Raw genomic sequence first — 27,284 nt, 5'->3', positions numbered from 1 at the left:
TTTTTCATTAAGTGTATAATTAAATTTTTTGCAGGGTAGACTTTTAAAATTATGAGGATTCCCAAATATTTTTTGTATTCCTTCCTTTGCTTCCTTGTGAACTAGTTTATTTTAATGACTAGTCTTAATTTTTGTGTTCAGTCTGAACCTAATTGATCATGTGTCTCAGCAGAAAGCAGCAAAGAAGTCATTAAATCCAAAAGAAATTTGACAAATCGTGGAGAGAGAAGTTCTTTTAACTTTGTGGAATAATATGCTTTTCAGAATTTTTCAGAGTATGTACTTTTAAATATTGTTAAAGGTTTGGAATTTTTTATTCAAAAATTCTTTCCACTGTTCTCTCATATTCCTGCTGAGTGTGATGCGTTTTAATTAAAGCTTATTTATGATGCTGTTAAAGTATTTGATACTTGTATTAAAATATGCAAAATATTTCTTTTTAGTTTGAGTCAGTTTTCTCTTACTCTTTTGTCTCAGTGTCAACTAAAGCTGCATTTACTGCCAGGAGCTGTGCTGGGATGCTGAGACTTTTACACGTCATTTGGGTTTTGTTTTTTGGGGTTTTTTTTAGTATTTTTGAGGTACTATAGGACTGTCTGAATGATTTAATATCTGCTATAAAGTTAATTATTCCTTGATTTTTGAAGCCATATCCTGCTGTTGGCCTTTGCTTTGTTTGTTGTTTGCAGTGGCTGTTTCTGAGTTGACTTTGATGTAAGTTCATTGGCTCTGCAAACATTTACTAATATTTGACTCTGTGAAAGGATTGATTTGTGTTTTTGAGCATGTGCCATAAGCTTCGTAGACTGTGATCCCTACTGCTCCCTACTCCCATTGAGAGAGAGGATTTTTGAAGGGTTATTTGGGACATTTTTTGACTGGCTGGTGTGCAGTTAGTACTGGATGCAAACAACACAGAAATGTACTTGTTTTAAAGTGTGCTCCTTAAGCTCCATTTAAAAGTACACAAATATATCATTTTGAGGGTTTTTTTGGAAATTTTAGAATAGCGCTGGTAAGTAACTCATAATGGTTAATCCATTTGCTGATGATGCATCTGCATTGCTACTAGCACTTAACAGTCTTCTATAAAAGGGTTTTTCTGATTTTAACGTGTTGTTTTAGCATGTTAAGTAGATCTGACTAATTATCTATTTTCCCATAATATTGCTAAAAGCTCCGAGTTCTTATTGCCCAGAGAAGGAATATTTTGTAAGTATATAAACAAGTAATGAAAATGGAGAGAATGACAGTTTGTTTTCATTTTGTCCTTAATAAACTTCATTTTCCAAATAACATTTCACTTCTTTAATATGATTTTCTTTTTCTAACAGATAACTGCCTACAATAGGCGTACCTTTGAGACTGCGAGGCATAATTTGATAATTAATATAATGTCAGCAGAAGGTAGGTATATGGAAACATATGTTGATTGTTTCCTTATGTGCAAGAAGTATTTTATTACATTTTATATTTATGTAAAATATAGTTAAGGATTTTAAAGCACCACAGACCTACTAGAACTAATGAAATAGTAAAATGTAGGAGAGAAAACTAAGCAATATTTAATTTGTTATAAAACATCATAATGTGTTATGGTGCTGAGGATCTCAAGGTAGGGAGTCAAATATGTAGACCACTTATTTTTCCAGGTTTTGGTTAAATCATCTGTAAACTAGGATGAAGAATACCATTTTTTTCATAAGTCTGAGATAAGGTGGCCATCAGTTAAAGCTCAAAATGTGCTCCACATAGGGCTGATTATAGAATACATGCACGATTGGTATTATTTTACTTCAAAACCTGCCATAGCTAATAGTCCAGTTGTATGTGATAATAAAGATTTGTTGAAGTTCTCACCATGACACACTGGGTTAAGAATCCGACTGCAGTGGCTGGGTCACTGTGGAGGTGTGGGTTCAATCCCTGGCCCAGGAACTTCCATATGCCACGGTGTGGCCATTAAAAAAAAAAAAGAGTTGTTGATGGACAGAAATAAACTGTGCTTTGGTGCTTTGGGTCACAATCTCCTTTCAAAATAGCTAATCATGCATCCATTATTGCTGGAGTCCATCAGTAATTTAGTTACACATGGACAAACTGTAAGTGACACCTAGGAGCTTAGGGACACAGAAATATGCCAAGAATTCCATTCTCAAGTATTCTGATCCTAGTTTGACATTTGATTGGGGAAAAAAACACACCACCATAATCTTTGTGATTAAAATCTATAAATCATAGGATACTATACCAGTTATCATTTATAAGAGTGACAGAAGAAGAACTGATAAAGCATTTCCCCCTCCAAAATAGTAAAATAATTGTATCTTGGATAGGAAAATGCTTACTTCTATTTACTAGTAAAATTAAAAACAAATGAGCAAACACAGTACCTTTTATCAGGGCCTACTAATTTAGAATTTGTAGTAATTCAGCAAAGGCTGAGTTAAAAATTACCTTTACACTGTGTGAAAGAATGATGTTCTTGCCGTGGCTCAGCAGTAACAAACCCGACTAGTATTCATGAAGACGTGGGTTCGACTCCTGGCCTCACCCAGTGGGTTCACGATCAGGCGTTGCCTTGAGCTATGGTGTCAGTCGCAGATGCAGCTCAGATCTGGCATTGCTGTGGCTGTGGTGTAGGTCGGCAGCTGCAGCTCCAATTTGACCCCTAGATGGGGAACTTCCATTGCCACAGGTGCAGATCTAAAAAGACAAAAACACAAAACAAAACAAAAAACCCACTATATGAATGAAAGTATTTCTGTAAAGTTGATAATACAGTGCATATTTGGGAAGATTGCCTGAAGATTTTGAACCCCATAACATGAGTTTTCCCCCAGCATTTTAGCTGGATCAGTTGTAGACAACAAGTATGCTAGTTTAAAATTTAAAATGACTTTTATATATGAAAAGAAAGTGGAAGGACCAGTTCCTTTTGCCTGGACAGAAGACCCTCTATTCATTTTTCCATTTCCTAGGGACTTTTCTTAGGTATTCATGTTTGGATCAAGGAGATTTTTATTCTTGACTCCAATTGTAATTGGATACTTGCATCCAGTCCAAGCTGTCCTTGTAGAATCAGAATACCCTTAATGAACAGAGGATTGCAAAGGTCTCTTTCTCCTTGGGAATTCATCAGTACAGTTGCCTACTTACATTACAGTGGACTTAGACCGCTAACCTCACTGTTATGCCCCCAGAGGGACTCAGAACCTTTTGTCAGGTGTGAGGGTCCCTACAAACTAAAAGATAATCTGGTCTACAGTTTGAACCTCCTCCTTAAGTCTGGTCTCAGTCCCGTGGATACAGAGTATACAGGCATCCAACAGGTGATGCTGCTGTGTCAGGACCCATATTCAAGCAGATACTAATGGAAGACTACTAGCCTAATGCAGAATTGAAAGTTGGCATTAGGGGCTGTTTATCTCAATCAGAGTTGAGGGAGGATAAATACATGGCTTTCAAAGCCCTCTTTTACATAGGGGTCCCTGAAAACCAGCAATCTAAATGACAGGCATTTTTCCTTGCTCGACTAGATGGAATGCTTATGGACACTAGGATGCATCTCATTGAGCATGCCGACGTACATGCTATTTCTCCCAGATGAGGTTAGGAAAAGTTACAAGAGTTGACTATCAGGATAACCATGCTCAGTCCAACTCCTTGCCCAGCTGTCTCCTGCTGTGGGAGACCTAATGAGAAATTAGTCATGTAGAATCACACAGCATGACGCTCAAGGAGAGTACATAGAGTGATTCTCTAAATTGAGTTTAGTGCCTCAGAGGCCTGCCACCAATGTGTTGGCCTACTGTTCCCTTGGCCTCTGTGATGTCCAAATATAGCAGGCATGGGATTTCCCCAAAGTTAGAAAGCTACTGTGACTCATCTCTGGGAGGGCTGGCAGCAGCACTTGGCCCGGTAGACAGCAGGCAGCTGTGTGACCTGGAGCCTTGCAGGGGTGTTGGCAGCAGCGGGTCTCAGAAAGGAGCCCCTAAGGAAGGTCCCATGGATGAGGGAAAACCAAATCGTAGTTCTCCAAGGAGTAGCATTGGTAATAAGAAAAAGTATTGCACACTTTTTTTAAAAAGTGGATCTAAAAACAGTGAATGGAATTAACAGGCGATAGACTTCTAGCACACTCAAAAACTATATTTGGTATTATTTACAAATATTATTTATTGCCAAGAAACTGTTCATGACATTTTTCTGCATGACTCTTTCTCAGTGTGGGAGAAAATGTAGCATGATGAAGCTACTGTTTATCTGTATAAAACAGGAAACTTATCTACATAAAAGAGAATAAACATATCATATTTTAGAAGATTGCAGATGGCTATATATCAAACAAATCTAACAAAATCATAAGCAGAATAAATTACAGTGGAGATGAGTAAAGAGCCTTCTGTGATTAGGGTGTTGAAAAACTTATTCTTTAGAGGGAGGCATTACACTCCAGGAAACCCTCCTGCAAACTCTAAGCCAGAATTACCTCCCTGTCTTCACACCTGACATCAGATGTCCTTTAATATTGATAAAGCTTCATAATAAGTGAGGTCAAGATTTGTTATTGTGTGATTTCAATTTTTTGTTGATTATGTTAGAGTGAAATACTTTAAGATAGTATATGAATTTTTAGTAAGTCAGAGGGTATAAGTAATCTAATTGCTGTTGGGGACTTTAACTCTTTGTCCAGAAATGTTTTTTACCCTGTAAGAGCAAAATCCAGGTAATTAACCTCTATATATTATTATAAGAATTGCTAAAGTTTAATATTTTCTAAGTTCTTACACTGTATTGGGGCTCCATTGAGTACTTTACATACACAGTCTCTTAGCTTAGATAAAAATCATATGAGGGGAATTCTCCTTGTGGCTCAGTGGATTGGGAACCTGGCTACTGTCCATGAGGACGTGGGTTCAATCTCTGGCATTGCTACAAGCTGTGGTGTAGGTCATGCATGCAGCTTGGATCTGGCATTGCTGTGGCTGTGGTATAGTCCAGTAGCTGCAGCTCCATTTTGGCCCCTAGCCTGGGAACTTCCATATGCCCCAGGTGTGGCCCTAAAAAGAAAAAAAAAATCATACAAGTCAAGTTCAAATGATCTAAATACCCACTTTTGCTTCTGAAAGTTTGGAGAACAATACAAGTACCAGTTCACTTTCTGATTGTATTAGGTATGGTCATTCACTCCTTCCTTTAACTTGGCTTGCCTCATGGTAAATCTTCAAAAAAGTAGCCTTTATTGTTACAGAAATATTTTTAAACAAAAAAGAAAGCTATTCTTTGTCCTAGTAGAACAACCAGAATATAGGAAGTGATAGCTTGTTTTTTGTTTTTTTTGCTTTTTAGGGCCGTACCCATGGCAATGGAAATTCCCAGGCTAGGGTCTGAGTCCGAGCAACAGCTGCAGGCCTGCACCACAGTCACAGCAACGCAAGATTCAAGCTATATCTACAACCAACACCACGGCTCATGGCAACGCTGGATCCTTAACCCACTGAGTGAGGCCAGGGATCAAACCTGCATCCTTATGGATCTTAGTTAGGTTTGTTACCACTGAGCCACAACAGAAACTCTGAAAACGATAGCTTGTAATTTGAGTAACATTAGAGAATCTGAAATAAACTATGTTTATTTGAAGTTTCTTATATTGATTGGAGTTCTCACTGTGGCACAGCAGGTTAAGGATCCAGCATTATCTCTGCAGCAGTTCAGGTTGCTGCTGAGGTGCAGGTAGAAGTAAGCAGAGATGAATATTGATTCGTAGAAATATCTCTGACAGGAGTTCCTGTTGTGGTGCACTGGGTTAATGATCTGGCCTGTCTCTGTGGAGGTGGTGGTTCAACAACCCCTGGTGCAATGGGTTAAGGATCTGGTGTTGCCACAGCTGTGGCGTAGGACAGTGGGTTGGTTTAAAGTATTAATCTTGGCATCTTTAGAGGGAAATTATTAATGAAACATTGGGGAGGAAAGAAGCTAACTCAATGTCTAACGATGTGAGATATGGAATTTCTGAGAAATTTAAAGTATTATTTCTGTAGAATATTTAATTATGGAGTGATCCGAAGAGTGAAATTGCTATGATTTCAAAGTTGTTATTGAAAATGCAATTAATAATTATTTTAGTAAGATATAATATTTTTAGCCTACTCCAGAAAGATCAGTTATACTGCAGACTTAAAATATGATATTTCCTATTATTTGTAAGCAACCTACAAGCAAGTTACAGATATTCTGTCATGTCTTCTCTATTTGGAAAACATGTTGCTCTGTGCCTCAGCTTCCTCCTCTGTTCAAATGGAAATAGCAGCACTACCTAGGATGGAAATGACTAAATGAAATGCTGTATTTGAAAAAGATTTGTCAACTTTAAAAGACTGCAGATACAAAATATTTTTATAACTTTGGGAAATGCTCCTTCTACCTGGGTACATTAGTAGGGCTAGGAGGCTGGCAGGCCACTGGCAAGCTAGAGACAGATTTGGCTTTTTCTTTTTTTATTCACCCTATAATTGTGAATTGCCCTGCTGTCCCTTGGATTTTATTACATTGTAGACAAAATTCTGGGTCAAATATATGTCATGTTTTTAGATGAGTCCTCTGTTATATAGAAAGCCTTTAAAGCCAGTAATAATATTGCTCCCCCAAACCAGGGCAGTGCAAATCTTAAAAGCAACCGAAAGCGACAAGCCTTACATTGCTTTTGTTTCCTTTTCAAAAGACTACTTCATTAAAGATATGCATACCCTTTCCCCCAAAATTAGACTTCCCGTTACCATACCAAGCAGAATTCTTCATTAAAAATATGAATGTAGAAGAAATGTTGGCCAGCGAGGTTCTCGGAGACTTTCTTGGGGCGGTGAAAAATGTGTGGCAGCCTGAGCGTCTGAACGCCATCAACATCACGTCGGCCCTAGACAGGGGCGGCAGGGTTCCGCTTCCCATTAATGACATGAAGGAGGGGTAAGCAGACCTTTTTCTTGTTGCCTTAAATATGGATTTTTAAATATGATGATCTTATCAAACTTATTGTAGATGGAAGACGGCCTATTGCATTTTTCTTTTTAATAAGAAATAGGTATTGTAAAGGTAGGAAAAAACTAGCAATTTTCTATATTGACAAAGAGGTTACATTAATGGTTCTTTATATCTGATGTTCCAGGTCCTCTGAAATCTAATTGTAGATCAGGATCAGCACCATAAATTACAGCACTAAAGTCTTTCGTACCTTCCTTAGAGAAGCCGATTATTTAAGGCCCTGAATTTCAAAGGAAATTGATGCGCCAGTTATCAGCTGCAGAAGGACATGCAGACTGCTGTAACTTTATTCTAGGAAACTATTTCTTCGCCTTTTACATTCTTTCCACCAAGTGGCGGTGATTGATGGCTGGGGTGGATTTGAAACCCATTCCTAAAGCCTGGCTTGTCACTCACAAGCTGGGTGACATTGGGCAAACTACTGCACTCCTCTGAGCCTCAACTTCATCTGCTCCGTCAGGGACTATGCTCTCCATCAGGGTTGTTATAATGATTAAATAGGGTAGTACATTTGAAAGGGACTTGTCTATATTCAAGCCTCATAGATACAGAATAAGACTTACACCCTCATAGAGGTTATGAAACACTCCTTATGCCTGGGTAAATTTGGCAGATCGAATGTCAATGTCGAATGAAATTTTGCTGTTTAATTTTTAATCTATAAACTGAGGCAGATCTTCCTTCTTTTAAGCCAATTCTATAAAAGTATGTGATATGAAATAAATCACACTTTGTGTAGCGCATCCTTTTCTAACTCCTCTTTTATCCATATTCTTGGTAAAATTTTTATACAGATCATACCTGGAATTAACTAGAATACCTGGATTAATAGGAATCAAATTTAAGGACAGTTTTAAAGGAGAGCTTTGTTGGAAATAAAGGAAAAGATCGCAAATAGATGTTGATGAGGTATGAGGGAGTAGGCAGTGGGGGGATAAGGGATAAGCAGTGAGCTGTAAAGTCCAACTTACAGATTTCAGAATTAAATTGTACCTTGTATGGTACAGTAATGGATTTTGAAGTCAGTCAAGCACACATAGAAGTGCTTTGACAGAAGTTCCCATCGTGGTGCAGCGGAAACGAATCCGACAAGGAACCATGAGGTTGCAGGTTCGATCCCTGGCCTCTCTCATTGGGTTAAGGATCCCGTGTTGCCGTGAGCTGTGTGTAGGTCGCAAACTCGGCTTGGATCCCCCATTGCTGTGGCTGTGGCTGTGGCTGTGGCTGGCAGTTACAGCTCTGATTAGACCCCTAGCCTAGGAACCTCCATATGCTGCGGGTACAACCCTAAAAAGACCAAAAAAAAAAAAAAAAAAAAGTGCTTTGAGGAAAATAGTTGCTTTATCTCTTGCCTATTGGCTGGTTGGCTTTTTCCAGGAGAAGGTGATTCTGGAGCTTAAAGTTTTACTTCAGAGGTACAAGATGGTTCTCTTTCCCAATGAGTAAGTAAAGTAGGACCATAGAAGGGGATGAACAGGGGTATCCCCCCGAAGACACTCTCCAAATACTGAGTCTTTTAGACACTTTCCTAAAGTAATGCATTCCACAGTGATTGTAGAAACAAAGACCAAAAGATACTGGAGGAAGCGACCTGAAAAGCCAGGCAATGGTAGAATTTTCCATAGTTGTGCTCTCTTTTGGACCCACCCCTTCTCTAATCAGTAGTGTAGGCTTCACCTATGGAGGCACTTTTAGAAACAACCAGACTGAATTGAACAAAAAACTCTCTAAACCAAACTCTGGCCTAAGACAGTGCTGCCCAGCTATGTTGAGCCTGAGAATTGCCAGTAGATATACCCAAGTTCCTGGCCTCTGATTCCCCCTAGTGATTCTGGATCTTTTGAGCCTAGGGCTGGGCCTGAGCATGTGACTCTAAATTAGGAACAGAATTTTTTGTCCTACAAGTACTTGTTTGAGAATTCAGTCATTAGCTGACTGACCCCCAGCACCTGCTAGCGGGAGCCATGTGCTGTCAGATATTTGAGAGAGTCAGTCCCGTGGCATTTATTTGGACCCTGTTGTCTCAGATCCCTTCCCAACTTGAAATGCTTTCCATGAGTTTTAATTTAATGTTAAGCCATAACCTTTACGAAGTATTCGTACGATAAGTCTTTTAAAATAGAATTTCTATAAATTGTACTCCATGCCAACTCTACTACTTCAGTGTCCCTATATGAGCACCAGTGAAATAAGATCTTGCGTAAGTATAATTCCAGAAGAAAAATTTGTCCCTGGGAGTGATTTTACATATTTTCTTTGGTTGTTATATAATATCATGGTAACAAAAATTGGGGTTTTTAAAAACTCTATTACCTTAAATTTAGAAATCCAGTGCTTAACTCATCTCTTGTGCCTTCCTTTCCTTTTTTTTTGTTTTTTGTTTTTTTTTTTTTGGCCACACTCACAGCATATGAAAATTTCTTGGGCCAGGGATTGAATCCAAGCCTCAGCTGCGACCTATGCCATAGCTGTGGCAACACCAGATCCTTTAATCCACTGTACTGGGATGTCTTCCTTTCTTTTTCATGGTGTATCATGATTCTTATTAGTTCACTTACTAAACTTTTCATCTCTGTTCTTTCTTTTGAAAATTACGTGGACTATAAATCACTTTAAGAGTGAAATACTGAAAAGATCAAGTAGGGTCAGAGATAGCAAAGGAATTGCATCCCCTTCTTTTCTAAAATTTTATTTTGAAGTACACTTCAGAAGTATAAATTAAGCACCTAGTAACTTGTGAACTTGTTTTCTGCTTAATACTTAGCATAAGTCTCAGTCTGTGATTTAAAAAAAAACAAAACAAAACAAAACAAAACAAAAAAAAAACCTCCATGAAATTATTTGCTATAACACATGGCAACCACAGTTTACTGACTGCAGAATTTTCTGTATTGGTCAAAGCAACAGTGGATGATCAGTAGTAGACCCTCAGAGCAAACCTACAGCCTTTCCATAGCCCAAAGTGACACTAAATGTCAGTCCTCAGGAACCCCCTCTGCAGGGTCCCAGCTCCTCATCCTTCTTCATGTGCATTTTGTGTGTGTGTGTTTTTAGGGCTGCACCCGAGGCATATGGCTAGGGGTCTAATTGGAGCTGTAGCTGCTGGCTTACGCCAGAGCCACAGCAATGTGGGATCTGAGCCACATCTGTTACCTACACCACAGCTCATGGCAACTCAGGATCCTTAACCCACTCAAAGCCAGGGATCAAACATGCAACCTCATGGTTCCTAGTCAGATCCGTTTCCGCTGTACCACAATGGGAACTCCCTTTTTTTTTAAATCTCTGCAGACCTCACTGGCAACTTTCAAACTTCTAAATCTAACAGAAACTAATTAAAAAGATTTGAAGTGAGTAAGTTCCTGCAAGGAAGGCTGAGCCTCCTGAAGAGATTCCCTTTCACTTTCCAGACCCGTAACCTCAGGGTAACTGTGCTCTCTCTGGGTGTGGTCTTGGTGCTGCTTTTGCTCCTGACACTGAGCCAGATGCTAAGGACTTGTGGATGCATTTAGCCTGGGATAAACCTGGTGGAAAGAGGAACAGGCTCATATTTCATTCTGGGCATGGCATAGTTGCCAACCCAGGGTGAGTGATGCAGTGTAAATGGTGGTTATGAAGGGAATGATGGGGTGTGAGGATTAAAGAATATACTCACTTTTCATAAGAGATTGTCAAACCTACCACTGTTTCCTCTGGTTACCAAAGCCTGTGGATCTAGCCTCAATCAGCAACAGAGAATCCTAGTTTATTCTCTAGACAATCTCACAACGTACTCCCTCTAATTAATTGTCTGCTTTTGCCCCGTAAAGGGCTCAGGGAGAAGTTACACTTGAGGAAGGGAATGTTAAGTCAAAGGCTGCCAAAGGCTGCTGTGATGCAAGGTCATGGTCCTAGGCCAGTTTATAGTGCTCCACTGAATTTGTCCCCATGTTTGGTGATTTACAAGACAGTCTTTTATTCTTAAGTAATATACCTCCTATATTTTTGATGCAACTGCTCCTTCTTTTAGGGCAGGATGGTGATATGAGATTAGAATTTTTGAAAAAAGCCTTTAGTAAAATAAAAATTGGAAGCCAGTATAAGTCTATGTTTATAAATATAGAAATAAATTTCAAAATCAATGCAACTATGTCTTTAATATCTATTCTAATATCTATCCTGTGCATAGATGCATTTTTTCTTCATAGTTTAGCATTTATTATTTTTTATGGGAGAATATTGTATTTGTCTCTGGGATTCAGTGATTTAAAGACTAATGTCTATGCTCACATCTATTAGGAACTAGGCAAGTTATCAGATAATTAGAAAACAGTGTTGTACGAATCATAGTTGAGATATTAATGGAGAGAGCTGCTCCCCTACTTCTGATTCCTGTGAAAGGGTTCCTAGAGGAGATGAAGCCTGATCTGAGATTTCTTTTCTTTTTCTTTTTTTTCTTTTTTCTTTTTAGGGCTGCACTGGCAGCAGCATAAGGAAGTTCCCAGGCTAGGGGTCTAATTGGAGCTGCAGCTGCCGGCCTGCGCCAGAGCCACAGCAACGCCAGATCCGAGCTGTGTTTGTGACCTACACCACAGCTCAGGGCAATGCCGGATCCTTAACCCACTGAGCAAGGCAAGGTATTGAACCTAGGGTTCCTAGTTGGATTCGTTTCTGCTGTGCCATGCCAGGAACTCCCTAATACGAGTTTTAAATAAGTACAAATTAGCCTGTTCAACAAATGAGAAAGTAAGGGTCTAGGCAGAGGGAACAGCTTGGGTAGGAGGACGCCTAGTCGATCTGGAAACCTATTTTGTGAGGAAATGGGGTCAGGGTTCCAGAAATGATAATGATCAAAAAGGCAAAGGCCAGACCCTGTAAGGCCTTGTACACCAGGAAAAGTTGTTTGGATTTTATCTTGGCTGAAAATAGTTTAAATTAAAATTTTCATTTTAGCAAGTAATCCTGCTAAGTTCCACCACATGGCTAAGAGAGTAGACCAGACCCAAATGCCTCCCTTCTTTTTTTAATTTATTTTTAATTTTTTATCTTTCATTTATAATAACTTTTATTTTTTCCATTATAGCTGGTTTACAGTGTTCTGTCAATTTTCTGCTGTACAGCAAGGTAACCCAGTTACACATACGTATACATTCTTTTTTCTCACATTATCATGCTCCATCATAAGTGACTAGACATACTTCCCGGTGCTGTACAGCAGGATCTCATCGCTTATCCACAGAAAAGAAAATCATGGACGTGGAGAATAGATTTATGGTTGCCAAGAGGTAGGGGGAGGGAGTGGGATGGATTGGGAAATTTGGGGTTAATAGATGCAAACCAAATGCCTCCCTTCTTCAAGCAGGAAAATCCTCCTGCAAAAAAAAAAAAAAAAAAAAAAAAAAACAACCCAGGAGAAGCTGAATCTTGTGTGCCAGTTCCTTCTGTGATAAAATAATTCATCCCTTCTCCAGTAAACAGGAGTAACAAGCAGTAAAACTAGGGTCTAGAAGCGACCATTATTCTTTAATTTTTATTCTGAACTAGATTCTTTATTTAGTTTTATTTAGTCTTTATTCTTATTTTTCGATTGACTGATGTGCACGGAACAAAGAAGTGAGGTGGGGGACAGAGGTAGGAATCATGATGCCTTTTCTTTTAAGAGCTTAAAAGTTCTCAGGCAACAGGTAACAAATGTGGACATCTTCTTCTCTAAATGGTCCTTTATATCATGTATACACAACTACCTTCATTACTTGGATGATTATGTAAAAATACAATCATTGGATCTATTTATCTGGCTATTGCTGAAAAAAGCAGTTTTTTTTACCTATAACTTAGTTCTCCACATTGTATGTGTAAAGGCCTCAGTAAATGGTCTTTACCTCAAGGGAAATTGAGTTGTTCAAATTGGCACGAAGAAACAATACTTCATAAGGAAAAGGGTTTTTTTCAGTGTATCAATCCCTAACAATTTGAGTCACCATGTTTCATTAACATTGCTTGAGAGCCTTGTACTTGGTAATATGCTCCTATCCCATCTATTTAAGTATATTTGAAAGTTTAAAAGCATGTAGATGAGGTCATAAAGGTAAAGATAATCTTCCTTTCATTTCATAAAAATTTTTAATTTGTGCATTTCAAAAAGTTAGCCATTCAAAATAGCTCCATGTCAAAGATCTAGGAAAACAGCTGGTTGTGAAAAATGTAATTTTTGCATGTATAGCATAGAATTATTAGTGTTATACATGGTCTCGTAGACATTATATATATATATATACATAGTTTTAAATTTTAATTTAATTGTATTATTATTATTATTATTATTTGCTTTTTAGGGCTGCACCCGCATCATATGAAAGTTCCCAGGCTAGGGGTCAATTCGGACCTACAGCTGCTGGTGCATGCCACAGCAACACAGGATTCAGACCACGTTTGTGACGTATACTACAGCTCACGGCAATACTGGATCCTTGACCTGGTGTTCGAGCAAGGCTGGGGATCAAATCTGCATTCTCATGAATACTCATCGGATTCTTTTCTGCTGCGCCAGAACGGGAATGCCTCAAAGTTATATTTTTAAAAGCCAACATGTTGAAACTTTACTCTACAAAAGAAATAACAAACGTGCATTTTTTTGACCTACAGGGCAAATCCATTATCTACTTCTCTTGAGTAGTCTTATATATTTTACATATTAACTTATTTATTTTCCCAGTTTTATAATTGACAGTGTAACATTGGATAAGTTTAAGGTGTATAGCATAATGATTTGATATAAGCATATTTAGTGAAATGATCATAGTAACTTAACACCCATAGCATCACACATTTACATTTTTTTTCTTGTAATGAGAACTTTTAAGAACTATTCTCAGAGTTCCCATCATGGCTCAGTGGAAACGAATCTGACTAGAATCCATGATTATGCAGGTTCAACCCCCGGCCTCACTCAGTGGGTGAAGGATCCAGCGTTGCTGTGAGCTGTGGTGTAGGTCACAGACATGGCTCAGATCTGGCGTTGCTGCAGTTGTGGTGTAGGCCAGCAGCTGCAACTCCAATTAGACCCCTGGCCTGGGAACCTACAAACATATGCTGCGGGTGCAGCCCTTAAAAAAAAAAAAAAAAAAAAAAAAGAACTACTCTCTTAGCAACTTGGAAATATACAGTTGCTTCTGTTTTTAAACTGGTATCATTCATTCTGCTAGTGGGCTTCCTAAGGACAGTGAGAGAGACTGGGTTCAAGGAGAATGGTCAAGGGGCTGTTGCTTCACTTCACTCCATGTGGAAAGTGACAGTGACTAAAACCGGGGTGGTAGCAGTGGGATGGAACAAAAAGTGGACAGGTGTGTATGAGAGTTCTTTCAGGGTAAATGTCAGAGACTGATGATAGATTGAACATGTAGGGAAAAGGACAAGAGTTAGAGATGATGGTGCTTAAGCATCTGGCCATGCCAATCACTGAGAGAGAAGAAGATAGAAGGAGCAACAGGTGGAGGTGGGGTGGGGTGATGATGAGCTCAGTTCGGAACATATTAAGTTTGTGAAGCTTCTGAATCATCCATGTAGAGATGAAAGTAATTTGGCAGTATGTGTCAACTGTCATAAAAATGTTTCCACTTCTAGGCATCTCTTTTAAGATAGTAACATTAAAGAATACTCGTAGAGATGGTCTTTACAATATTATTTATAACATCAAAAAATTGAAAGCAGCTTACATGTCCAATTCTGAAATAAGTACTAAATAAATCATGTGCACTTAAAAAATTATATTGCTATAAAACTATAATTACAAAGACTGTACAATATGAGAAATGCTTATGACACATTAAGTGAAAAAGCAGGATATGAAATTATATTTTAGAGATGATTGCAATTAGGTTAAAATATATGCACTTTAAAAATATTACGCAAAGTACATTGGAAAATGAAAATCGTGATCTTGGTAATAGAAATTAATTGTTTTTATATCCCAAGTTTTAGGTAATGTTTTTATATTGCTTTTATAATTTGAGGGGGAAAAATAAACATTTCAAAGCACCGAAAACCTATGTTTATACCCATTTATGTTATCTTGAAGCGAATTAATTTAAAATCTTACTAATTATAAATGCAAATCAATGTTATGTAAAAGGAGGAGAACTTTTAACAGTTTTAAAAATATTTATTTCTGTATTTATAAATTTATTTCAAAATTATCAAGGAAAATATGGTCTTTGCTAGGCAGTTTATAAGAGGATAGAAATTGCCTTTATATGAGGCTTAAAAGTAATAAATTGTTGTAAATGGAATTTATTTTTATTCACTAATCTTCTAAATTCTTTACCAGTGGTTTCTGATAGCTACTTTTTCTGAACTTTTTATTTTTAACTTGAATTTTAATTTCAGTCCAATAGATACTATTTGTCTTTCAAAGATAGTTTTTAAAAAAATCTTCTTTCAGAAGTTCCTGTGGTGGCGCAGCGGAAAGGAATCCGACTAGGAACCATGAGGTTGTGGGTTCAATTCCTGGCCTCACTCATTGGGTTAAAGATCCAGCGTTGCCGTGAGCTGTGGTGTAGGTCACAGATGAGGCTGGGATCCTGCATGGCTGTGGCTTTGGTATAGGCTAGGCGGGCAGCCATAGATAGCTCTGATTTGACCCCTAGCCTGGGAACCTCCATATGCTGCGGGTGCGACCCTAAAAAAACAAAAGGCAAAAAAAAAAAAAAAAAAGAAAGATAAAAGAAAAAATCTTTCAAGTGAATCGTAAGTCCAAATATAAATTCTACACAGAGAGCAACAAAATGGGTTTGTGTAATCATACTCTGGGACACAGTTGTCAATTCAGGGTATGACTTCATATTTACATTAACATAGCTTTGAATTTTTGTGCCATACTTTTGTTCATGTCTTTTTTTTTTTTTTTTTTTTTTTTTTTTTTTTTTTTTGGTCTTTTTAGGGCCACACTGGCAGCACATGGAGTTTCCTAGGCTAGGAGTCTAATATGAGCTGTAGCCACTGGCCTGTGCCACAGCCAACATTAGATCCAAGCCACATCTGCAACCTACACCACAGCTCATGGCAACACTGGATCCTTAACCCACTGAGTGAAGCCAGGGATCAAACTCACAATCTCATGGTTCCTAGTTGGATTCATTTCCAGTGCGCCACAATGGAACTCCCTCATTTCATTTTTAAAATAACAGCTTTATTGAGATATGAATACATACCCATACAGTTAACTAATTTAAAGTATATATAACTCAGTGGATTTTATTTTATGGACAAAGTTGTGCAATAATTACCTCAGTAAAATTTAGATCATTTTTATCCTCCCAACACTCCCTTCCCATACCCATAACAGTCACCACCATCAAAACCCCCAGCCCTAGGCAACCACAATTTATTTACTTGCTGTCTCTATAAATTTGCCTTTTTTGGACATTTCATATTAGTGGAATCATGCAATGTGTGGTCTTTTGTGACCAGCTTCTTTTACTTACCATCGTGTCTTCAAGTTTTCTTCCACGTTGTTGCATATACAGTACTTCATTCTTTTTAATGGCTGAGTAATATTCTACTATATGGCTATTCCACCTTTTATCCATTCATCATTTGATGAACATTTGAGTTGTTTCCACTTTTTGACTATTATGAATAATGTTGCTATGAACATGTATGTATAAGGTTTTTTTATAGGTATATATTTAAATTTCTGTTGGAGCATAAATTTAGGGATGGAATTTCTGGGTCATATGGTAATTCTGTATTTAACCTTTTGAGGAGCTGCCAAATTATTTAAAAAGCAGTTGCACCACTTTACATTCCCACAAGGAGAGGAGGAGAGTTCCAGTTTCTCTGCATCCTCACCAGCACTTCCTATTATCTACCTTTTTTCATTATAGCCATCTTAATAGGTATGAAGTGGTCTCATTGTGGTTTTGACTTCTATTTTACTGATAGCTATTGATGTTGAGCATCTTTTCATGCACTTATTAGATGTTTGTATATGTTATTTGGAGAAATATCTATTCAGATCCTTTGCTGTTTTAAAATTGGATTATCTTTTTGTTATTGAGTTTCAAGAGTCCTTTATATGTTATAGGTATAAACAAGTCCCTTATTAGATATGATTTACAATTTTTTTTTCTTTCTGTGGGTTGCCTTTACACGTTTTTTTAGTTTGTTTGTTTGTTTGTTTTTGCTTTTTAAGGCCACACCTGTGGCATGTGGAAGTTCTCAGGTTAGGGGTCCAATTGGAGCTACAGCTGCTGGCTTACCCCACAGCAATGTGGAATCTGAATTGCATCTGTGACCTGCACTACAGCTCACAGCAGCACCAGATCGCTGACCCATTGATTGAGGCCAGGGATTGAACCTGCATCCTCATGGATACTGGTTGGATTCATTTCTGCTGTGCCACAAAGCGAACTCCTGCACATTCTTAATGATGTCCTTTGAAGCACAAAGTTTAAGTCCAGGTTATTTTTTTTTTTTTTCTGTTAGTGATGAAACTTCTGCTGTCATATCTAAGAAACCATTGCCTAATCGAAGGTCATGAAAATTTATGCCTGTTTTTTTTTCTCAGAGTTCAGTAGTTTTAGCCCTTACATTTAAGTCTGATTTGAGTGAATTTTTATATGGTGTGAGGTAGGGGACCAACTTCCTTCTTCTGCATTTGGATATCTTAGTTATCCCAGTATACCCATTTGTTGTAAAGATCATTTTTTTCCCTACTGAATTGTCTTGGCCCTTGTGACAAAATCAGCTTACTAAAGGTTTTATTTCTGGACTTTGAATTCTATTTCATTGATCTACATGCCTAGCTTTATGCTAGTACTGAATTTTCTTGATTACTATTGCTTTGTAGTAAGTTTTGAAATTGGTAATTGTGAGTCTTCCAACTTTGTTTTTATTCATCAAAAATTTTTTTGTGCATGTGGCTATTTTGGGTCCCTTGAATTTCCCTATGATTTTTAGGATCATTTGTCAATTTCTGCAAAGAAGACAGCTGAGGATTTTAATGGGTTTATTCCATTTTATAAGTGGCTATGGTATTGTCATTGGGAAAGGAAGTAATATTATTTAGAGTAATTTCCTGATTTTCCCTTTTATTTTGAAAAACCTACAAAATTTCTACCTTCTCAAGCTCTTCCAAGATTATTTAAATGCTATTAGCACTGTCTTTTATTGTGAACCTCTTACTAGCCAATTAAGTAGAGTTCTTTCCCCCAGTTGCTAAGATACACAACAAGGAAATAAATTGTTTGCCTAACTTGTACCACCAAACAATACTTTTTCTCTTATATTAACTTCTTAGATGAAAGATTGAGAGACCTTATAATGAGAGACCTAATAGTAGGGGGTCTATGCAGTAGAAAAGATGACAGAACTCCTAGGTAGAATTGATGAGCCTTCCTAAAGCTCCACACCTCTAGAATATAATATCACAGTCTTATTAAAAATTAAATCAGGAGTTCCCACTGTGGCTCAGTGGTAACGAACCCAACTAGTATTCATGAGGACATGGGCTTGATCCCTGGCCTTGCTCAGTGGGTTAAAGGATCCAGCGTTGCCATGAGCTGTGGTGTAGGTTGCAGACATCGCTCAGATTTGGCATTGTTGTGGCTGTGGTAGAGGCCAGCAGCTATAGCTCTGATTTGATCCCTAGCCTGAGAATCTCCATTATGCCTCAGGTGTGGCCCTAAAAAGACAAAAGACAAAAAAAAATTCTTTTAATGAAAAAAAATTAAATGAAGATTTGCTACTGATAATTCTTTTAGTGATAATGTTTTCTAAACAATTTTCTTTGAGAATAATTTTTGAATGTAAGTGGTCTATCACATATTGTAATCAAAACATGATGCATGATTATTCTGAATTACATAGAGTGAAAAAATTTTTAGAAATTAGCAGAGAATCAAGAGAGTGGTACTACATCAAAGTACTCAGCAAATATTGGTTGAATAAAGGAAAGAATGAAAAGAAGGCCCTACATGAATCACTGCTTTTAAAGCCTAGGCCCCTACCTTAAGGATGATTCTAGGTAATCTCTCAATTCAAAAGGATAAATCCTGCTTTCAGGGTAGATTGTTTTTCAGTGTTTCCAATTTTCTTAAAGGATAACCTGAGAGTTTCACATTTTTGCAGCGTTTATGTTATGGTTGGTGCCGACGTCCCATTTTCTTCTTGTTTACGAGAAGTTGAAAATCCACAGAATCAATTGAGATGCAGTCAAGAGATGGAGCCTGTAATAACATGTGATAAAAAATTTCGTACTCAGTTTTACATTGACTGGTGCAAAATTTCATTGGTAAGTTTTTATTTTGTTTTTGCAAATGTAATTAGAAGTGATGTGGCTGGAATGTTTAGGAATATTTGACTAAAACCTGAATTGCTCTTAGGAACAAATCCTGGGTTTACTTTGTTAACTGCAATTGACTTCCCTTGACTTGAAGGATTTGGCAAACTCATTGACAGTGCATCCATTTAAGAAATAGTACTACTGCTTTTGTACTCAGGTCTACCCTTGATTAGTTGTTGGGGCCAGATTAGCTTGGCAGGTGGTCCAAATGATCCCCTGCGACATCCAGGTGGCTGCTAAGTCAAGATAGGCTTTGGGGTCAGTGTAACATGTGCAGGAAGCCTCAGAAATGCTGCCCCATCCCACTTTGGAAGGAAAGACCGGAGTACAATAATACATTTGAAAATAAAGCAATAGTGTGCTATGCTTAGTGCCCTAGAAACTCAAATTGTAGATCAGGGAATAAAAGGAAAAGGAGAGAAAAGTTAGAATCTTATCTACAGCCCCTAAAGTTAAACATTTCTTTTGAAATCACTTCTTAATTATTAGCCTGCTTAAAGGCTTAGGAAAATGTGGGTAAGATTTCATATATATGTAAGATATATATTTTATATAAAATTTCTCTCATATTTTTAATCCTTTCTGAAAGATAGGAAAGTTGTTTTATTTCATTAGTGACCTTTAGATTTAACTTCTGTCAACTCTTGATGATTGGTGGTGAGTGAATTAGGTCTAAGTTTAAAGTTGACATTTGAACAAAGTTATTGACACATAAACACAAGTGTCACTTCATGTTTAGCAAACCAGCTGCAGGCACCTTTCCCAGATCTGGGACCAGGAACATACTGCTCACACTGCAACACTTAGCACCTGTGGCCCTTGGCCACGTCTCTTGTGTCTTAGGAAAATAATGCCTTTTCTCTGTCTTCCATAAAGTAAAATTATTCAGATGCTATCTATGATTTATTTGCATTATAGATAAATATTTAATCAACAAATCTCAGTATTTTCACTCACAGTGCTAATCGTACAAGGGTGCAAAAGACTGAATGGCTGCAGTTGTAGCTTAAATAGACACCTCTCTTCAGAGCCAGTAGACAGTGGGCCCTGACAGTGGCATTTAACCTGTGCTGTACAATGATCATGGTTAGGAATATTACCTAATTTCTAAAGGTTTAAAAATGACTCATGCTTTGAATATTTTAGTTTCTGTGGTAAGACTTCATAAATAGAAAGCTTGGGAATTTTTGTTTTTTCTTTTACATGTATTTATTTATAGGTTACATCTTAAGCACAGAAGATTTCAGGAGGCTCAAATAAAAGGGTCAGATAATAAACATAAAATATAAAAGAAATGAAAAATTAGGACCTAAACTTGATCGAAACATAAGCCTAAGGTCAAATTTGACAACAGCCTCCTAATGTCCCAGATTAAATCAGGAAATTCATCTGTTATTTAGTTCTCATTCTTGAAGGAGGTAGAGCATCAATTTCTTGGCAGCAAATAAATTTTTTTAGTAGCACTATATGGGTAGCAAAATTCTTCCTGTGGAGTTTTATGGGAGAGAATTTGAGAAATGCCATAGATAATTCTCCCCAACATATTTTTAAAAGAGGGGAACAAATGTAGTAACAAATTTCACAAAGCTATTTTTCTGGTGCCCTTCAGTAAAAGCCTTAGCGTAATTAAATGCAACGCTGTGAAAGCAGTTCAATTAATGTGGAGGTAAATCAATATAGTACAAGTATGATACAATTTTGAGCCTGGGATAGAATTTAATAACACTATAGCATTGGATGGGTTATGTGTTCCTTAAACTAGCTCCTAAAAGCTACTTCCATCAGTTGGACAGCAGAAAGATCAGGGTTGTAATCATTTAGAAATTGTCCTTGTCTCTCTTTTTTTTATCTTTCACTAACTTAGAAACCAGACTACCTACTGGTCACCAGCTAGTTCACGGTTTTTTAACATCTGCACTAGTGGTTTGTCACTAGGAAACAGAAAATATACATGGTAGTATAAAGGGCTTGTGCTTTGGAGGGAGTAAACTAAAAAAGAACTACACACATACATGCACACACATTTATTATGTAGGTATACATTTATGTATGTGTATAGGTTGTGAGAAGGACCTAGAAAGTAGGCCAATATAAACTCTTTATTACTTTTATTCATTACTTCTTCCTAGCTTCCATAAATAATTGCAAGTTCAAGGTGAAAAGTAATTGGAAAAGATTGCTTTTTAGAAATTTGTCAAAGACTTTCTTGCTATGTCTAGATCTTAAACTCATAATGTTTGCAGCCATTAATTTGATGTGTAATTGTCTTCTTTTGCATCAGGTTGATAAAACAAAGCAAGTGTCCACCTATCAGGAAGTGATTCGTGGAGAAGGGATTTTACCTGATGGTGGAGAGTACAAACCCCCTTCCGATTCTTTGAAAAGCAGAGACTATTACACGGATTTCCTAATTACACTGGCTGTGCCCTCGGCAGTAGCATTGGTCCTTTTTCTAATACTTGCTTATATCATGTGCTGCCGACGGGAAGGCGTGTGAGTACTTTAAAACACTAATAAAAAATTATAGAGCTACTAAGATAACAACATACAAGATTCCATTAAAAGCCAAGTTTCATTTAGTTCATAAAACACTTTATAAATGAATTGAAATTGTGTTCAAGTTCAACTACAGTACTTTATGCCTTTAAAATGAATTAAAATAGTTTTGAGTCTAGTAAATTAAATTAGAGGATACAGTTACTTTATCCAACAATTATTGAGACTAGATGTAAATTCATGCTAGCAAAATAGTCCCAAGAATAACTGAGGCTAGATATTTTGGTTATACAAGCCGTCTTGTGTAAGCAGAGACTGCAGAAGCTATTGACGTGGTAATTGCACTTTAAGTAAATTGTCTCAGTCAGTTTGATCAGAAATGATGGTCAGAATTCTTCTTGAAATTGTTCTGCTGTCAAACACGGTGATACAATCTAAACGATGAAAAATCTATATAGATACATAAAAACTTAGGAGTAAATTAATGAAAATAAGATGATAATTTGAATAATGAATTTTCATGAATAGTTAGTACTTTCTGGACCTCTGTGTCAATTAAAATAGTCTCCCGAGATTATCTGGAAGTCAGGGTAAGAAAGCGAAGGATAAAAAATGAATAAAGCAGCAAGTAACAATTCCTTCCATTTTTACATGTAGCCGTATTTCATTATGTCATAGAATTTATTTCTAAGAGCTTGATTCTTAATCTCCATTTTTTCCCCACTTTTTCTATGTGTTTCTCATCAGTATTCCATCTCTGTGTGTGTCCTCATCCAAGTCATCTTGTAAACCTGGTGGCAGGTGCTGCCTGGTTGCCTTTAATAGTAACAGTGTCAGCATTTCCACATCATGCAAGATCCATGAGCATATAGTCTTAATGTTCCAAATATCAATGCTATTATTTAATTCATAAATTTTGTTTTGTTTCTAGGGAAAAGAGAAACATGCAAACACCAGAGTAAGTGTCTTCTTTCCTGTTATTTTCTTTTTCATTTTTTTCCCCACGTCTCCGTTGCTCATCATGCTCCATACATGTGTGTCATGCTTTTTATCCCCACTCATCATCTTTCATAGTTGATTTCATGAATGTGAAAGCTGCTTTCTAAATAGAGTTATTTAGGAGGGGTAGAAACTTAAAAATAAAAAGGAATGAAAACTAAGATTATAGAGATAAAAATTAAACCTAAAATATTTCAGATTCAGAATATTAACTTGCCATTTATATTATGTGATTTCCCAATCTGCATTTCTATAAACCAGAGAACAGATGAAAAGACCTTTCATACACGTTTTCCTGAATCTACAGTAATAACCTACCATAAAATGAAACTTATGTGAGTATTTATAAATGCCCCATCAGAAACAACAATATAAAAGCTATGGTAGTTTTATCTTAGTCGTAGAAATTAAATAGAATAGTAGTTTGCTACCTAGGTCTGTAATATTAGCACAATGCTTTATAGCTTAGTTTAACAAGAGATACATTTACTTAAAAATTGGGTTATTTTTGGTTTTGTTATGTTAAAAATATGTGAAATGTATCTTTTTCTGAAATAACTTGTAGAATGCACAAAGTGCAATAATGTCTTAATGCCTTATTTTAAAAAGAAAAAATGATTTCATAATTTTTTCAAACTGATGACCCATGGAACTAATGCACATTTTAAATATTTGTTGTTTTATTTCTTTTTGACCTAGCATCCAACTGGTTCATCATAGTGCTATTCAGAAATCTACCAAAGAACTCCGTGACATGTCCAAGAATAGAGAGATAGCGTGGCCGCTGTCAACACTCCCTGTGTTTCACCCAGTAACTGGGGAAATCATGCCTCCTCTACATGCAGACAATTATGAGAGCACTAATATGCCGTTGATGCAAACGCAGCAGTGAGTATCCACTTGGAATCATAATTATTAATGCATGAATGTATCTACTTAATGTCTATAAAGACCAAAGCTCTTCATTATTGTTGCATTTGTTTATTTGTTTGTCACTGGAAGAGAAAATACCCAAAGAACACTGATAGTGTATCCCAGCACCACTATGCTGATCCAAATGGAATTACTTTCAGGAAATGCCGTTTTTCCTTCACTAATCCAAACAAGATGACATTTACCTTAATATTTAAGAAATTGGCATTACTAATAAACTAACCTATGTTTGCTCAAAGCTGAGTTAATTGTGAAAATTGAGGCATATCCTAAAGCATACAAAATTAATTACTTTTTAGAGTTATTATTAGAATTATTTGGTTCTGTTAACTTATTTTTTTTTTTTCATGTTACTACCAGAGATCTGTTTGAATTTTCTGCCTCAGAGTTTTTAGGGTTTTTTTTTTGTGTGTGTGATTTGCTTATATATCAAAATGAGTAGTTCCAATTTTGGCTATAAACAACGTAGTGCAAACCTTGTCTGTAGTGCTACAAGGACTGTGGTCAGAAAGCTTAGAAGAGGTTTTTGTAAGGGGTAGGGATGGGGGAGATTGAAGGAGAAAATTGCCCCCCTGCTCTTGAGAATATTTATATGTCTAGAAGCTCAGTTTTGGTGTAAGGAAATTGTAGGTAAAACTGTCATTTATTTCTAAGAACATGGCTCTTAATTTTTTTCCAAACGTATGTTAAAACGGGTTTAAATTTAACATCCCAAGGAAGTCACACCGTTGTTTTTGAGATCCTCCTCTTTTTGAGTTTACTTTTGTCAATAGAGTGGATATACAGAAAACCCTCTCACACCTCCCCCCCCACATACACAGACACCAACGTGTATGTACATAAACATTAGGGTATGATAACAAAGTAACCTCTTCCTGGTTAAAGATTTCTTGAGGAATCATCTTGGGTGCAAAAGTTTTCCCATTGCAGATGCTTATTTTGCAATTGTGTAAAGTTCATGTGGTAACTTGAAGATTAAATAATTAATATGAGTAGTATAGACAATCAGACTATAAATTTGTCCAAAACACTTTGGCAATCTAAAAGTTTTATGAATATTTTCCTGGAGTCCTCTAACAATATCTACTTGTTATTGCCAAGGTATGTGTGTGTGCGAGTAATTGATTCACTTTCTGTTAGCAGTGGGGGAAATTTTGAGTTTTGGAAACATTAAGATTCTATCAGGGATGTAAATGTTAAACTCTTACAAAACTGAACTGATGGATCTCTGTGTTCTCTGATGGTTACTGGATTATCATGAAACATACTTTATCAGGATTATTAGATCCTAATGAGAAAAATTAGGAAAAATTCTAGAATATTGTAATAGTTTACAATTTAGCAATCTCTCCTGTCTTTTTTTTAGGTGAAAATGATGAACAGCGTTATCCTTCATTTTCAAAATGAAAAAAATTAAAGAATTCTTTAAGGCTACTGTTTCTTATATTCTTTACCCAAGAGTGCTAGTTAAATGTTGATATACCTTCTTCAAATGTTGATATATATCTTCAAAAATGAAATGGTCAAATACATTTGAGAAGCAGGATTTTTTGTTTTTTTGTGTGTTTTTAAACTACATGAGTTCTCAGAGCCTTTAGTGTGTTGATACGCTTTCTGAGCCATGGGAAAAGGTCAGAAGAGGTAACTCTATTTAAAAAAACACAGTTTGGGAAATGCTTCTATTGACAAAATAACAATGCTATTGAATTTTAGAAGGGAGAAATGTTCATTGTAATGAATAAGGAAACTCGAATATGTTTTTAAGTCAGTAAAACTTTATCGTTGTTGAAGTTTAAGGGAGGAAAAAAATCTGGGTCATTTTTTCAGATATGCTTTCTAATCATATTATGTTGAGAAGAACTCCTTAACATTTGATTCTCTGTGATTAAGATTTTGCAGTGTTGTGGAGTTCCCATTGTGGCTCAGTGGTAATGAACCCGGACTAGTATCCATGAGGACTCAGGTTCCATCCCTGGCCTTGCTCAGTGGGTTAAGGACCCAGGTTTCCATGAACAGTGGCATAGGTCACAGACGTGGCTCAGGTTTGGCTTTGCTGTGGCTGTGGTGTAGGCAGGCAGCTACAGCTCTGATTCTACCCCTAGCCTGGGAACTTCCATATGCCATGATATGGCCCTAAAAAGACAAAAGAAAAAAAGAAAAAGATTTTGCAGTGTTGTTACTACTAATACACAAGGAAAATAAAATTTCCTATCTAGTTTATAACCAAAAGCATCTTCCTGATCCTTTCATAACCCTATCAAGACTGTCATTATGTTGATCAGATCTATTTGCAAATGAATCAGATCTATTTGTTTTATTGAACTTACAACAATTTGACCATATATGTATTTTTAAGTCCAGAAAAACCTGTATAATATTCAGATTTCTGCTAATGGAAAAAGTCCATTAACTAACACTTCTATTTAAATAGGGTACATAGATAATTGATGATGTTCACAATGATTATTCTGAGGCACTGCAAGATCGTCAAGTACATCTGACTCATCAGAGGAGAATTAAATTACATTCAGTGTAGTTTCAATGTTGAGTGTGTATATCTTTCTTTTATTCTTGGAAATGGATAATATGTGCATGGTCTCTATGGTAACTCCCTATAAGCCAGAATATGTGATTAACCTCATTTTCTAACCATGCCAGAAAATAGTGAATTTATTGTGTCAGGTTCATCACAGCTGTCCTTCAAACAAATTCAGCTTTTACTCCTTACCGGTTTTTAAAGGTTTATTTCAGCACCAAGTACACACACATATATAAATGTTTTGGTCATTTGGATTGAACTGAATTCTCAATGTTAAAATGAGATATTATATATGATTAGGCATCACAGTACTTGATAACCAGGTGTATCTTTGAATAATGCTGCCTAGTATTTATTAAGTAACTCTTCATAAAAGGGCATGCGTTCCATCTTCATACATTCATACAAACGGTACTGAATTTGTCATTCATAAATACTGTGGCTAGCTACATCATGTTTTGTTTATTCTTCAGACTCAGCATCAGAAATATTCAGGCATAGGGATATACGTTTATGCTGGCTTCTAAGCAAGACTCAGGAACATTCAAAGCTGCAGAGAAACTTGTTTGGGTCTTTTAAAGGAGTCAGTCCCTGAGGTATAGTGAACCTGATAACATTGTGATTTAGAGAATTTGTAACAGTTGTGTAACAGAGGCTACTGCAGTTATTTATCAATTACACAGTAATCTTTTCTATTTGGTCTAAGGCTTCCTAGGACTCCAGACTGGCATCTTAAATTTGAGAGTGAAAAAAATGTTTAATCATTTGCAGATAATAAAACTGAGATATGGATAAGAGGCAAAGCTAAATTAGGTCAAAACCGAGATTAGATTATTTACCTTTCTTGATATCAAATCAGGGATAGATAATGTGGTCATTGACTTTGAAGGATTCCTGATTCCGGTTACAGGCAAGGTGATTGAACAGGCAGTGGGAAGGAAAGCTGGAGCAGGT

The 27,284-nt window shown here is 36.7% G+C and overlaps 1 protein-coding gene across 8 annotated transcripts in view; it reads left to right on the top strand.

Moving 5' to 3' along the window:
• Window positions 1-27,284, top strand: part of SGCE (sarcoglycan, epsilon) — a 71,191-nt gene that overhangs the window by 34,036 nt on the left and 9,871 nt on the right. For 4 of the 8 annotated variants that reach the window (XM_021101977.1, XM_021101973.1, XM_021101975.1 and 1 more), the window contains 6 exons: window positions 1,335-1,407; window positions 6,768-6,966; window positions 19,150-19,312; window positions 21,645-21,856; window positions 22,791-22,817; window positions 23,558-23,746. In XM_021101977.1, the coding sequence (XP_020957636.1) occupies window positions 1,335-1,407; window positions 6,768-6,966; window positions 19,150-19,312; window positions 21,645-21,856; window positions 22,791-22,817; window positions 23,558-23,746 (863 nt within the window). The remainder of the gene's footprint in view (window positions 1-1,334; window positions 1,408-6,767; window positions 6,967-19,149; window positions 19,313-21,644; window positions 21,857-22,790; window positions 22,818-23,557; window positions 23,747-27,284) is intronic. The other 4 variants (XM_021101978.1, XM_021101974.1, XM_021101979.1 and 1 more) reach the window with 1 other exon arrangement.

The sequence above is a fragment of the Sus scrofa genome, chromosome 9, assembly GCF_000003025.6.
Source record: "Sus scrofa isolate TJ Tabasco breed Duroc chromosome 9, Sscrofa11.1, whole genome shotgun sequence".
NCBI classification, from domain to species: Eukaryota; Metazoa; Chordata; class Mammalia; order Artiodactyla; family Suidae; genus Sus; species Sus scrofa.
The sequence above is the reverse complement of the archived record's forward strand: the minus strand, read 5'-3'. Positions and strand labels throughout refer to the sequence as shown.